The 13,250-nt window shown below is 48.8% G+C and overlaps 1 protein-coding gene across 6 annotated transcripts in view; it reads left to right on the plus strand.

Annotated features, from left to right (window-relative positions):
* The window catches only part of ARNT2 (aryl hydrocarbon receptor nuclear translocator 2), a 203,601-nt gene extending 190,981 nt beyond the window's left edge, over positions 1-12,620 (plus strand). For 5 of the 6 annotated variants that reach the window (XM_005560250.5, XM_005560253.4, XM_065548282.1 and 2 more), the window contains 2 exons: positions 6,190-6,326; positions 8,240-12,620. In XM_005560250.5, the coding sequence (XP_005560307.1) occupies positions 6,190-6,326; positions 8,240-8,338 (236 nt within the window). In that variant the 3' untranslated portion in view covers positions 8,339-12,620. Of the gene's footprint in view, positions 1-6,189; positions 6,357-8,239 lie in introns of all 6 variants that reach the window. The other variant, XM_065548283.2, reaches the window with a different exon arrangement.
* The last annotated feature ends 630 nt before the right edge of the window (positions 12,621-13,250 follow it).

Genomic DNA, 13,250 nt, shown 5'->3' on the forward strand with positions numbered 1-13,250 from the left:
TTCCTCCTCAGCTCCTGCCCACAAAGCTCGGTCCCGGACATTTTTACCAGTGAATTGTGGGGAATTATAGACCTCCCCATCCGTAATACTAGTTAGTGTTGAAAAGGTGAGGCCTTAGCTAGAAGGCTCAGAAAGACTGTAATCCTTGCTGTGAGGTGCATTTTTCTTCTGCCTAGAAGGCATTTGTAAGAGAATGAGCTGCCCTTTTGGTGCACTTTGTTCCTTTATCCAGCAGGGTTTCTCAGTGTCAGCACTATTGACATTTTAGGCTGGATAATTTTTGTTGTTGGGGGGGCTGTCTGTTCCTTATAGGGTGTTCAGCAGCATTTCCCTGCCTCTACTTACTAGGATTTCTCTGTTTATGATAATGACAAATGTCTCCAGACATTTCCAAATGTCCCCCTTGGTTTGGTGGCAGGGTGAGGTTGCGCAAAATCACTTGATTGGGAACCACCAAGCTAAACCCAATGACATAGGACCTCCAAGCAGGACTTCGAGTGAGTCTTAAGTCTTAGGGCAATTTCCAAATCAGCTGAACCTTACAAGGAAAAATGTTAATGAGAGGAGAATGATAGCATTGAGCTTCAAATTTTTAAAAAAGGAGGAATGTCATCCCTTCCTCTATGACCTAGGAACCCACAAGCTCCTCAAGATTCTGACCTGTGGTCTGGAAGCCCACGCAGCTGGCCCAGTTGTTACCAGCCCATAACACAGTCTCTCTGGGCTGGGAGGTGGCCCATGCACCAGCCAGGGCTGTAGCAGCCCAGCCCGTGCTCAGGAAGCCACCAGAGTGAAACTCAGCTCATAGTTTGTAACTATGTAGGTGGCTTTGGAACAATAAAGTAATACAAGGATTTTGGTGACCACTGGGTTTTTTGTTTGTTTGTTTGTTTGTTTTTCCAGAAAGAGGCTTGTAGGTACACTGTGGGGTGAGCCATGGGAAGCCCCTTCTTGCCATTTATATGCAGAGCAGGTCAGTCAGATTTAGGTTAAGAACCCACAATGCTCTGTTATCTAGGAGAGATTACACTGAAGTTCTTGCTAACTATCTGGTCAGAGTGGTCAATACAATTCAGGAGAAAAAATAAATATACTTTCACTAGCAGAGGCTGAAAAGAGGACTTTCCGCTTATCTCTTCCAGCACATGGCCAGTGAACTCATTCTTCAGGTCATCTGTTTGGATGTAACTTCCTCTAGAAAGACTCAAATCTGAGCGAGGGCCCAGTCCCAGGTCCTCCTGTGGCGTCCTGGACTTCCCTTGTAAGAGCTCATAGCAATTCTGCTTGCCTAGTAACGTTCTCAGTGGCCAGGTTTGACCATCACTGCATTACCAACATGCTGCTCAGTATTAGGTATAAAGTAGGCCTTCAATTTAAACATTGTATCGAATGAATGCACGTGGCCCTCAGTGTCAAAAAGATCTAGGTTCGAACCCTGGGTCTGGCATTTGTAGGCTAAATGAGTTGGGCTAATTCCTTGATGTCTTTGAGTCTCCGTTTCCTTATCTGAAAAATGTGGATAATGGGCTCATGGTTCTTAGAGTCAGAGTGAAGAAAAGATGAATTGAAATAATGTAAAATACCTAGCATGATTCATAGCATATAGTCATATGATGTGCACATGGTCAGTACTCCCAAAATTCTTCCTTGACTATTTCCAAAGCAATCCCGTTAACTGATTTTTCCCCTTGCAGAACATTAAGAATTTTTATTCTGAAATCTGGCATATGTAATTAATAGAATCAAGTACCCCAAATATGAATAGAGAGCTAATCTTCCTCTAATCATTATTCCCCTCCACCCTTCCTCATCTCTGGCTATCCCTGAGGTAAGACTGGTGAGAGAATGTGTGCTTATTTCATTATACCCAGAAAACCTCAAATGCAAATAGAAATAAAACTTCATGGAATGTTCATGTTCTTCCTTCTCACTTCCCTCCCTCCCTCCCTCCCTCCCTCCCTCCCTCCCTCCCTCCCTTCCTTCCTTCCTTCCTTCTTCCCTCAGCAAGTTCTTGTTGAAGACTCCCCTATATTCCAAGCACTATTTTCAGTAAAGCCTGGGGTAGACATAGATACAGTCCTTGGCCTCAAGTCCTCACAATTTGGAGTAAATCAATATAGTGTGATGGGCCACAGGCAAGCTAAGAGGAGACAGTGACTGAGGAAGTCAGCCACACAAGGTCACCTTTGATTAGGGCTTTGAACCTGGCTAGAATTATCTAGGCACAGAGAAAGGGAAGGATGTACATGACAGAGAGAACACATGTGCAGTAGCACAGAGATGTAACTGCGTGTGGCATCATGGGGGACATGCAAGTGTTGTCATGTGACTAGGGCAAGAGGGGCTGGAGTTAGACATGAAGTGGGAGATGAAGCTGAAAATAGATGCAGATCGCGAAGGATCTTCATGCCAACATCCAGAACATGGATGTTACTTGCATAGACCGTAGTCAGCCACTAAGCAGTCTGTAAGCAGTGGACTACTGTTGGAGGGAGATCACACCAGTAGCTGTGTGGTTATGGGGGCAGTGGGTGTGGCCATGACTCACAGCACTGGTTGGGGCAGTGAGAATGGATGAAAGCAGGTAGGAGCTGAGAGATGGTATTTAGGGGAGTGGGAACTCAGCCGATCCCAGCCACTGATTAGACGTGATGTGGGAGTGAGGGGAAAGAGCCTATGCTTGTGTTCTTCCCCTCCAGACTGTGTGAGGAGGTGAGATATTGCTTTAGGCATGGAGAGCTTAAAGTGTCTTTCATACTGCTTAGACATGGCAGGGATGGATGGAGCCAAAGCTTAGGGAGCTGGGACTGTCAATACCACCAGAAACACAAGTTTATCATCCTTAGCTCTTCCCACTCACACCCTTCAGCACAGCCAGTAATCAATCAACAAGCCTAGGCACCTCCTTCTCCATCACATCTCAAATCCACCCACTGCTTTGCAGCTGGCTTTTGTTCCGTGTTTTGAGCCACTGTCATCTCTTGCAAGGATTGCTACAGCAGCCTCCTCCTGTCTGGCTCCTTCCCTCTCCTCTTGTCTACCCCATTCCTTTCTCAGTTGGTCTCTTTCCCTCTCTTTTTGTCTACCCACCCATGGACCATCCACATCTGTGTGCTTTCTGTTTCTGCTTAAAAACCTTCAGTGTTTCTCTGTTGTCCCCAAAGTTGGTCCTACTGATAGTGTGGAACCTGACCCCTGGCTTACCCTCCAGCCTTATCTCTTATGACTTGCCTGATCCCACTCTGTTCCTCTTCCATCCTGAGCCACCTGTAGATGCCCGGATGAACCAAGCCCTCTTTCACCATCAGGCCTTTGAACAGACTGACCCTTTTCTCTAGAATTATTTTCAAACTCACCTCCAAGCCCTATACCTGATTAATTACTAATTCCCCTTCTGGTGTCATCTGAGATCTCTGAAAAACCTTTTCTACTTGTCATGATTAGTTAGGTATCCCTCGTAAGGGTTTTTATTCTAGTTCTTCTGACTCTTACAGCAGCTCTCACCTGTGCAGAATCATCTGTTTGCTCCCTTTCCCAACCATGCTGTATGCTTGTTGAGAGAGAAACGATCTTATTCTCCAGCGTATGTACAGTACCAGCATGGAGCCCACGTCAGAGCAGGAGCTCAGGAAATATTTGCCGAGTGAATAAATGAATGAGTCAGTTCATGAGACTAGAAGAGGTATTTCCTTCTTGTTTGTTGATGAGAGGGAAGGCCTGACTCAGACCCCTGCTTTCAACATACGTTAAGAGACAGGGTCACTTACAGGAAGGACCAGAAGGCACGTGAGAAAGAGTAGTGTAAGAAGTAGCAGAACCAAAATCAAGTTCAATCCTAGAAGTCAACAAGATAGTTTCAAACAGAATGATCAAGAGTGTTGGATACTCAAGAGAGATTGAGAAGAATGGGCACTCTTCAAATGCCTATTGGATGGGGCCTAGCAGTAGAGTAATTGCACAGGCTTGAGAAGGGAGGGAAAAGAGAAGATGCTGTGTGTGTGGGTGGGTGTAAATGTTGATGGCAAAGGGAAAGAGAGGTAGGTATGTGCCTTAAGGAGGAAGGGCTGAGGGCATTGATTTGCGATGGGCAAGCCCCAAGGAAGCCATCATTGCAGCAGCATCCTGGGTGACCCTGCATGGCAGTCAGCTCCCTGAATGTGTTAGGACATTCCCCCAGTCTATCATGCCCTTCCTTCGGCACCGGTGGCTATGTCCCTCTACCCTCCGGCCAAGCAACATGGACCCACTGAAGGCCCCATATTGTGCCCAGCCTCTGCAGGCTTCCAGAATGGGACAGGTGCCTGTCAGGTGGGAATTTCCTCGTGGATCCAGCTGGCGATGCTGCTGTTTTAACTTTGCCACAGTTGTGGACCTAGCCTTCCCTCTGCTGAGCCAGTTAATGAGGCCAGTGGACACGCTTCTGTGAAAGAGTTCCTTCTGGCCCTCGGGGTCTTGTGTGGGATTATTAGGAGAGACATTTCACATTGGCAGATGAATTTTCTGTAACAGAATCCCATTAAAAAAGCAGATTTAAATCTCTCTTATGCTAAGGAAGTGAGTTGTACCCTGCCTCAATTTTATAGAATTCTTTACCAACTATTGTCATCATATAGAGTTTGAAAATCACCAATGGTAAGACATTAAAGGGACCTTACGTGTTTTATTAAAGCCCTTTACGTCTCCGGCATTATATATGGGTGGATGGGTGAGAGAGAGAGAGAGATAGGGAGAGAGATTCTTCTCCCTGAACACTTTCTAACCTGGCCTCTCATTAACGCAGTGCCCAGGTTGGGGGTTGGATAGGGCCTGAGACTTGCCTGTGACCAGCATGACTGTTGGAAAGAGTAGTATGGGACAAGATGAAGCTTGTCTTGCCAGCCAGAGCTTGGTAGAGAGTCCATTGTTTCCAAAATGGTACTGAATGATTTGAAATAAGAAAAAAAGTTTCTAAGATTTTTGATGTTCCTTAAAGCTATCCTCTTTGAAGGGTATTTTTTAAGCCTCCTCTTTGGTTGAATCTCAAAAATGTTTTTAGACAAAATTGCACTTATTGGATAGGCACAGTGGCTCACTCATGTAATCCCAGGGCTTTGGGAGGCCAGAGCAGGGGGATTGCATGAGGCCAGGAGTTTGAGACCAGCCTGGGCAACATAGCCAGACCCCGTCTCTACCAAAAAAAAAAAAAATGTTTTTTAATTAGCCAGGCACTGTGGCATGAGCCTGTGGTCCCAGCTACTTGGAAGGCTGAGGCTGGAGGATTTCTTGAGCCCAGGATTTCAAGGCTGAAGTGAGCTATGATTGCACCACTGCACTCCAGCCAGGGCAGTGGAGTAAGACTCTTTCTCATATGCAAAAAAAAAAAAAATTCCACCTGTGTTTCCTGTTTTTTGTTTTTTCCATTGGCAATCTTTTTGTATAAACTATAGACAGAAACAAAGTGGCTCTCATTTATAAATGAATTTGCTGATTCCCACAGAGGAACCTTATCTTATCTGACCAGCGCCTAAATTTCTTCCCCCTCAAACAAACTGATGCAAAAAAAAAACCACTCTGCCAAAGAGCCAGGCCGGAAAAGACTGTGGTGCTTGGCCCTGTAGGAGGACCTTGTATAATGCGTGTGTGGCTTCCGAGGAGTTGCTCAGGAGGCAGAGGCTGAGGTTGGCAGTTCTCAGGGGAATGCCAAGGTGAGGCTTTTCCTCTAGCGGGACCAGATGCCTTTCAAGAGCATTCGGGGGACCGAGAGGGAGTCAGGAGCAGGAGCAGGTATGTCTTCCTCCTCATGCCAACACTGTACTGCCAAGGACAGACCCTCTGTCAGCCCACGCTCTGCATGCCACAGACATGCCCCTTGCCCCCAGATGTCCGCAGGAGGCCTTTGTGCACAGTCACCAAGTGCAAGGAGCGCTCCAAGGCTTAAAGCATCTAGTCACCTGGCAGGTGACCTCAGGAAGAGCCACCCTCTCTGGCCCAGTACCTGCACCATTGGGCAAAGGGCTCCTGTGTCTCTTATCCCCTCAATTTATGATCTTTCAGTCAGTGAGAAAGACGAGGATAGCAAATGCATTCCTCCAGCTCTGGATGGAACATGCCTTTCAGAAGTGGGAGGCCCTCCAGCCGCAGTGGTTCTTAGGTCTCACAGAACCACGGGATGGCTTTTAAAGGAAGTGTACTGTATGTCGGATCTTTCAGCTGAAAGTGGACAAAGTAGCGGGCAGTTCCAAGGACGGCCCTCAGAAGTCTGGTCGCAGTGGCAAAGCCAGCACCACGGCCAGCAGAGCGGTGAGCAGCACTCCCACCAGCAGCCCGGTCAGACTGAAGTGTTCCAGGTAAATCGAGCGAGCACCGCCTTCTCGTAGGTACCGGCGCCTTCTCTCTGCTTCCTTTCCCCCTCGGGCTCTGCCGCACCACCGCCTGCCCGATAGCCATCGTGAGTTCTGGCCCAGCCTGGGCTAGAGGGAGTCCAGGAGTAGAAGGCCCCATCCTACCCAGCCAGAAACGTCAAGTGCATGTGGGAAGGAGAAGGGGCCGAGGTAGCCTTTGAGCTAAGCCAAACAATAGGGCAGGCTGCAGTTGGAGATGCTTCCCAGACTCCAGAGCTATCCAGGGGAGGGGCACAAAACCAAGACCGAAGGGGGTCTCTCCTTAAGAGCTGCAAGTGCCCCCAGGCTTGGCTGTCTGTCACTGGCTGACCCTCTTTTTCCCCACCATAGCCCCCAGAATGTGGAGAACATCCCCACCCAGTCCCTTGCTCAGTACCAGCCTTGCCCTGGCTCTGCTGTCCTCTGTGGTTAAGCTCAGGGAGAGTCCCTGGTTGAGGATACCTGGGCACCTAGAAACTCTCCATTATTTGAGATATTTCTAGGCCATCCCGTGTGCCTAAGGCAGACTGTGTGGCTGGGGATGGCACCGCTGCAGCCCCACAGAGCAGGTGCCCTGCCCCTTGTGGGCTTCCTTGGCTCAACTTTCAGCCAGAAACATTCCTACTGGAAGGCTTCAAATGGAGGTACGAGCCCATTAACTTCCCCTTAGCCAAGAGCTCAGCTCATCCCTCCAGGTCCTTGTAACAGGAACCCAGGCACCTCCTGCATGCACCAGGCCTGCCCTGCAAAGCAATGATGGGGGCAGGAACCACGTTGTGGGAGGGTTCTGAAACTCCCAGGATCGCAACCCCTCCTTCTCAAGAATCAGTGCTCCATTGACCCCACCCTCATCCCAAGCCCCTCTCCTGCCAGGGTCAGCTGTGTCTTCACAGACAAAGTCCTGGGACTCAGATGTCACTCAGGGTAGCATTCTGTGAATGTGCAGGGGAACAACTCACCCAGGCCTTCGCCTGCCTCCCCTGACTGCAGCCTTCTCTCCTCCTTCCTCCTTCTGTAAGGCATTGTTCCTTGCCCATTCTGAGGCCCCACAGCAACCCCGTAAGGCAGAATTTCCTGACATGGATCTTCATAGTCACGATGCTAAAAAGAATTCTTGGCCAAATAAGCTTAAGAAATGCTGGTTAAACAAAGTTATTAAGTTTCTTTATTGCACGACATATCAGAACTTTTATTACACCAATGAGGACTATGGATGTCTAGGAGGTAGGCAAAGTGTGCCTTGTTTCCCAAACTTATTTGTCCACAGAATTCTTTTCTCACAGAGCATCACATGCGCTGAGAATTCAACAGAACACATATTGGGGAATTGGCTGTAAGACATTGAAATAGTGCTATTCCCGTTTTCTGGATGGGTCATCTGAGGCCCAGAGAACTTGAAAGACGTGTTGAAACTGAAATCTAACCATTCAGGGATTTATCCCTGCACTAAGATAAACATGGAAGACAGGCCACCCAGGTCTCCACGCACATCCTGCTTCCACTCCACTCTGCATTAGATTTCTCTTGCATTTTGGCCATCTGCTATCTGCTATGTGCACCTTGCTTGGGGCCAGCCTGGGGTCCCCTGCCAATGGGGCTCTCGTCTACCCTGGGTCCCTGACTCAACCTTAGATAGATAAAGGGTGTGTCCTAATGCCATTTACCTGCTGTCACAACAGCTCCCTGGGGAGAACAGTTTCTCAGCGCCTCAGACATTTGAGGACCCCTCCAAAGCATCCCGCAGAAGGCTGGGGAGGACCTCTGGGCTGCCCCTTTAGGGATGGCCATGAGGGTGAGTGCAGGCTGGGCTTCTGGGACATGCCCAGTGCACAGACAGAGGAGCTGACTCCTCTGTGGCTCTCTTTTCCTCTCCTCTGCAGGACATGCTGCCCATGCCGGGAGATCCAACCCAGGGGACTGGCAACTATAACATCGAAGACTTTGCCGACCTGGGCATGTTTCCACCGTTTTCTGAGTAGCTGCGGGCAGAGCAAGTCTCCTGTTGTACAGTGCCACCCATACTGTGATGTCGATGCCCGTGTGAACGAGGCTCACCCTCGCCCTGCTTGCCCTGCCGTGGGCCCCCCAAACCAGAAGCCATCTCCCCCGCTCTGTGTCCCCAGGCACGTCATTGCTCCACTCTCCCCTGCAGCCGTGGCTGCTCGGCCACTGACCAGGGGCCCTGGCAGACATTAGGGGATCAGTTGTATTTATTGTACTTTATCTGTGTGTGCTCAGGAGGTGAGCCTAGTGGGTCCTTAAATTTGGTTGTGAATAATCTCTTAATAGACAATTTATACTCATGAAAGTTCAGCCAGTGCCCAGAGTGACCAAGCAGCACCAGCAGGCCTGCCCAGGATGCTGAAAGCAGATTTCTTCTTGCTTTTCCCTTCTAATGGATGCGTGGGGCTCCGGGGAAATGCTGGAAAAATAAGCAAGGAGAGTGCACAGCCCTTGTTCCACCAGCTGGAGCCAAGAAACACAGAGACACGGAGGTATCTGCCCCTCAGCTCCGCTGGTCTGTCTGTGCATCCATCGCGCCATGGGACGTATGTAATTTGTGCAGTGTGACATGAACTTGCTGTCCTGATGGATGTGTTGTGCCTTGTGTCTGTCATGTGTGGCCAGCGTGAGTGTATAGAATCCAGAGTATGTAGAGAGCCAAAATGTGTGGCCCTGTCCCCAAGCTCAGCAGCGCCAGCCATGACCACAGGATGCTCGGCCCAGGGTCTGGGAGCTGGGCTAACAGGCTGGCACTTCAGCAGGGTCACCAGGAGGCACAGCTAGGGGCGTGCTCACATGAGTAGGTCAGTTCTTTGGTCCAAGCCCCTGGTGCAGATTCAAGCTCCTCCTCTTAGAGGAAGCACCCCCTTCCTCTCACAGGAGCCCAATGGGAGCACTCACCCTCCTCCCAATTGGATCTGAACAGCTGTGTTCCTGGTCCCACATAGGCATGTCTCATCCATGCCCCACTGGTGAGAGGAAGACCTTGTGGCTGCCCAGAGCCTGTAGGACAGCATGCCTTGAGGTCAGAGGCCAGTCCCTTCTCTACAGATGTAGACAGCAGGGTAGGATGCCCAGGTGTCCTCACATGGGCACCGTGAAACACTTTCCTCCAGGCCACCTGAGCCTTTGTTCTTCAGCCCGACTAGAGGAACAGCAGCTCTGGGAGGCACAGAGTGCAGGTCTCAGGGGCAGAAGACTTGGGTTCCAGTTCTGGTTCTGCCACACACCCACTGGCCTTGAATTTCTCCGGTGGTCTCAAGACAGAAACAAGAGCTGACTCTAGAAGCTTCTGCCTGGCTGACCTCTGAGCCCATGATCCCTGGCTTGCTTTGCTTCTCTTGGATTTGAAGAGAGTATAAGAATCCATCCCCCTGTTTTCAGGGACCTCTGCCTTCTCCCACACCCCTTACACTAGTAAGGACTCCTTCAGCCTCTTGTGTTTTCTTCCTTTTGTGACCACTATGCCCCCTCCCTGTTTCTCATCACCAGCCCATTAGCCCACTGACTCCCATATGGTAGAAAATGTATTGTGGCTGCTGCAGGGCAGGTGAAGGGACCCACCCTCTGGGAAAGCCCTTATGTTCCTCCCAGAGTCCTTCAGGTAGCTCCTCGCAGATGCTGGTTGGTAGTGCAAATGCTCAGAAACAACCCGTGCATCCCTACCCATGGATTCTGCAGGACCAGGAAGAGTGGCATTGGTTCTAGAAACCTGAGAATGGAGTGAGCCCAGCTTGCAGGAAGGAGTTTGGAGAGAGTGTTTGCTGTGATCCATCGAAAGCTCCACATTAAACCCCAGCCCTGTCTGGCCAGGGAGATCCGTGTGCTCAGTGTTGCTGGGGAATCTACAAAAGTCAAACACTGCTTAGCAAAACGCCTTTGACTGGTCGTCAGCTGTGCATGACTACAGTTCCTAGACTCTAAATTAATCCCAGCCTTGCAGTTTCTAGAGCTTTTTGTCCGTAATGGTGATTGGGTCTCCATTGTAGATGCATGCAGTGTTCACTCCAACCTCACAGGCTTTCTTACTTCTGGGAAATGGCAGGTGGTTGAAACCCTGCACATCTTCCCAGGGCCAGCCCCAGAATGGGCCTTTCTCTGCCTGCCCTGCCCTTGGGGCCACCTCTGCCTCCAGCAGCCTTGAGCTTGCCCCAGGCCATGGGCATAATTATTTCCCCCAAAAAAAGGCACAAAAATAGGTTTAGGATCAAAGAAGTGTTTCTCAGTGAAATGAAAGCAGACTTTTTATAGCCTTTAGCTTGTGAGTTTGGAAGTTTGGGGGGTCTTATGTTTGTTTTTGCCTTCTGTTTCTTGGAGGAGAGTTGGGGGCTTTTCTTAGGTGCATACACAGACCCAGGTGAACACGCTGACTGTGAACCTGCCTTGTATCCGGAGCTGTGGTGGGCACTGAGGGGATGCAACAAAATTAGGAGAGGATCCTTGCTCCCATCATCTTCTCCTACCTCAACAGGGGTTCAGGATGCAGTGAACTCAGTTCTTGGCCCTTGGGTGAGGATTCATGGATGAATGAAAGCTAGACCTGACGGGGAGGCATTATGACTAAATAGGCCCAGCCTCCTTCCCTTCCAGCTCTGTGCTAGGAGCACAGGTGGGAAATCTGAGTAGAGTCTGACCCCACTTTTTGCTTATGATTTGTAAAAGCCATCATGGGGCCAATAAGAAAATAGGGGTGATGGAGGGGGAGAAGCCCAGGACTGGGAGAATCGCACATGTCCCAGGGGTTTTCACCAAGGATTTTCGAGACATACTGGAGTGAGAATTAAAACCGCAGAAGGTTTAATTATCGTGGTTGGTTTGCAAAAGCACCTCCCATGCCAGTCCTGCCCAGCCTTGGAGGCCAGAATGCTCATGGCCCCTGTGGTCTGCTTGTCCTTCCGCCCATGCCCAGCAGATACCTCTCTGACTGGAGATGGGCTCAAAGCTGGATTAGGAAGGGGAGAGGCACTTGTGACTTTGTTTGGCTCTGTGACTCACTTCCTTGCTCACACCTCATCTGAACTACTAGACTTTCAACTGACTTTCCTTAGGCCAGACAAGCAGACAGCTTCCCACAGAAGAGGTCTGTACAGTGACAACCCGGGCCACAGCAAAGACACAGATGCAGCCACAGTAAGGCTCCATCAGGACTGGGTAGTGATGGCAACAGGATGGCCAAGGATGGCTCTAGAACACTGCCCATGCGTCACTCTCCCCAGTTTTATTTTTAGCTTTGGCTTCAGGGAGTGACAGCCATCACAAATAGCCATATTCTGCTCTACTCTCCAACATACCAAATTCTACACTGTTGTTATTTCATGAGAAGTGAATATTGCAGATTGGGGGGATTCTGGTTGTTAAGGAACTTACACTGGGGAGCTTTACTCTTCTGTGTCAATAACGTGACTACGTGTTCTCCAGATTAGCCACACGTGCAAACATCAGTGTCCTTCTAGCTTTAGCCAAGAGAGAAACCAGTCCCAGGGAATGAATGGTGGTCTCCCCACTCCCGGCAGCACTTTGGGCAGCCCATAAGCTATGCGAGAACGTGAACACTCACCTGTCTGGGCTCACCTTGCTCCGTCACGGTTCTCACCTGCCACATAAACAGGAAGAAGCCAGTGACCGGAACAGCTCTAGCCAATAACAAGTCAGAATAGAAATGTTCTTTATATTACCAGAAAACATGGGCTTGGCCTAAGTTGCTGTGTCCTAACCTGCCGGGGATCATTCCCCACCAAACCCCCTGTACTAAGAAGCCATGAGCCTTTTGGACATTCACCTTTTCCTTGACCATCTGGAGTCTGGGGCAACTTAAGGAGGCACCACACAGTGGTGTAGGCACATTTCCACACGTAGGTGTCCCTGGCTTTTGTGGCCAAAGCTGGTGTTATGGTCAACAACGGGCCAGGGCCTATGGGGCACTGACTTTGAAAGTGGCAAAATGGAGTTTTCACAGGCTGTGCGGGAACAGGACAGCTCGCTTCATCTAACAATCTGTTTCCTTTAAAAAAAAAAAAAAAAAAAGAAAACACAGAAAACACGGAAAAATATTTCATAAGCTGGTGTCAGTGGACAGTTTAAGCACTTAACCATTTCTCTTTCTTCTTATGGATGTGAACTGTGCTGTGGATAAATCATTTGTATTTCTTGAATGTTCTCTATGATTAACAGTTATTAAGTCGGTTGTGTATATGTGTAACTAATGTAACTCTGCCTTTTAAAATTTCATTACAATAAAAATGACTTTGCTCTGAACAACGAATGGCCCAGGCCAAGTTTGTAATTGAACCATCCTTGGAACTTGCCCTTTGTATTACACTCCCTCCTATGGGCTGTATTGTGTCATAATCTGTGAGGGATGTGATGTACATTATACTAAAGAGTGACCCTTTTGGAGGTTTAGCTTCTTAGGATAGAAAAGGAAACTAGGGCTGGGTGCTGTGGCTCAGGCCTATAATCCCAGCACTTTGGGAGGCTGAGGTGGGAAGGTCACTGGAGCCCAGGGGTTTGAGAACAGCTTGAGCAACAAACCAAGACCCTGTCTCAAAACAAAACTAACAAAGGAAACTAGCGTATCAGTCATATTGCATTAGAACCAATAGAAAATAAATAAACAAATAATAGAAGGAAACTCATGACCATCTGTGTTAGGCAAGGCTCTCTAGAAGCTTCTTTACAAATGATATTTTTGTTAATACAAATCTGGTATGTGGTTACTCTCCCTGGTTTACAGATGGAGAAGCTGGAACTCAGAAAAGTTAAGAAAACACAGGAGGGAAATGGCAGAACCAGGATATTGAACTCAGGTCTCAATCAAAAACCCTGTATATATTGTCCTCTTTAAACACCCTTATTATTATGTTTTAATCCTCACAAAATTAAGTTAGT

Source organism: Macaca fascicularis, chromosome 7 (genome assembly GCF_037993035.2).
Source record: "Macaca fascicularis isolate 582-1 chromosome 7, T2T-MFA8v1.1".
NCBI classification, from domain to species: Eukaryota; Metazoa; Chordata; class Mammalia; order Primates; family Cercopithecidae; genus Macaca; species Macaca fascicularis.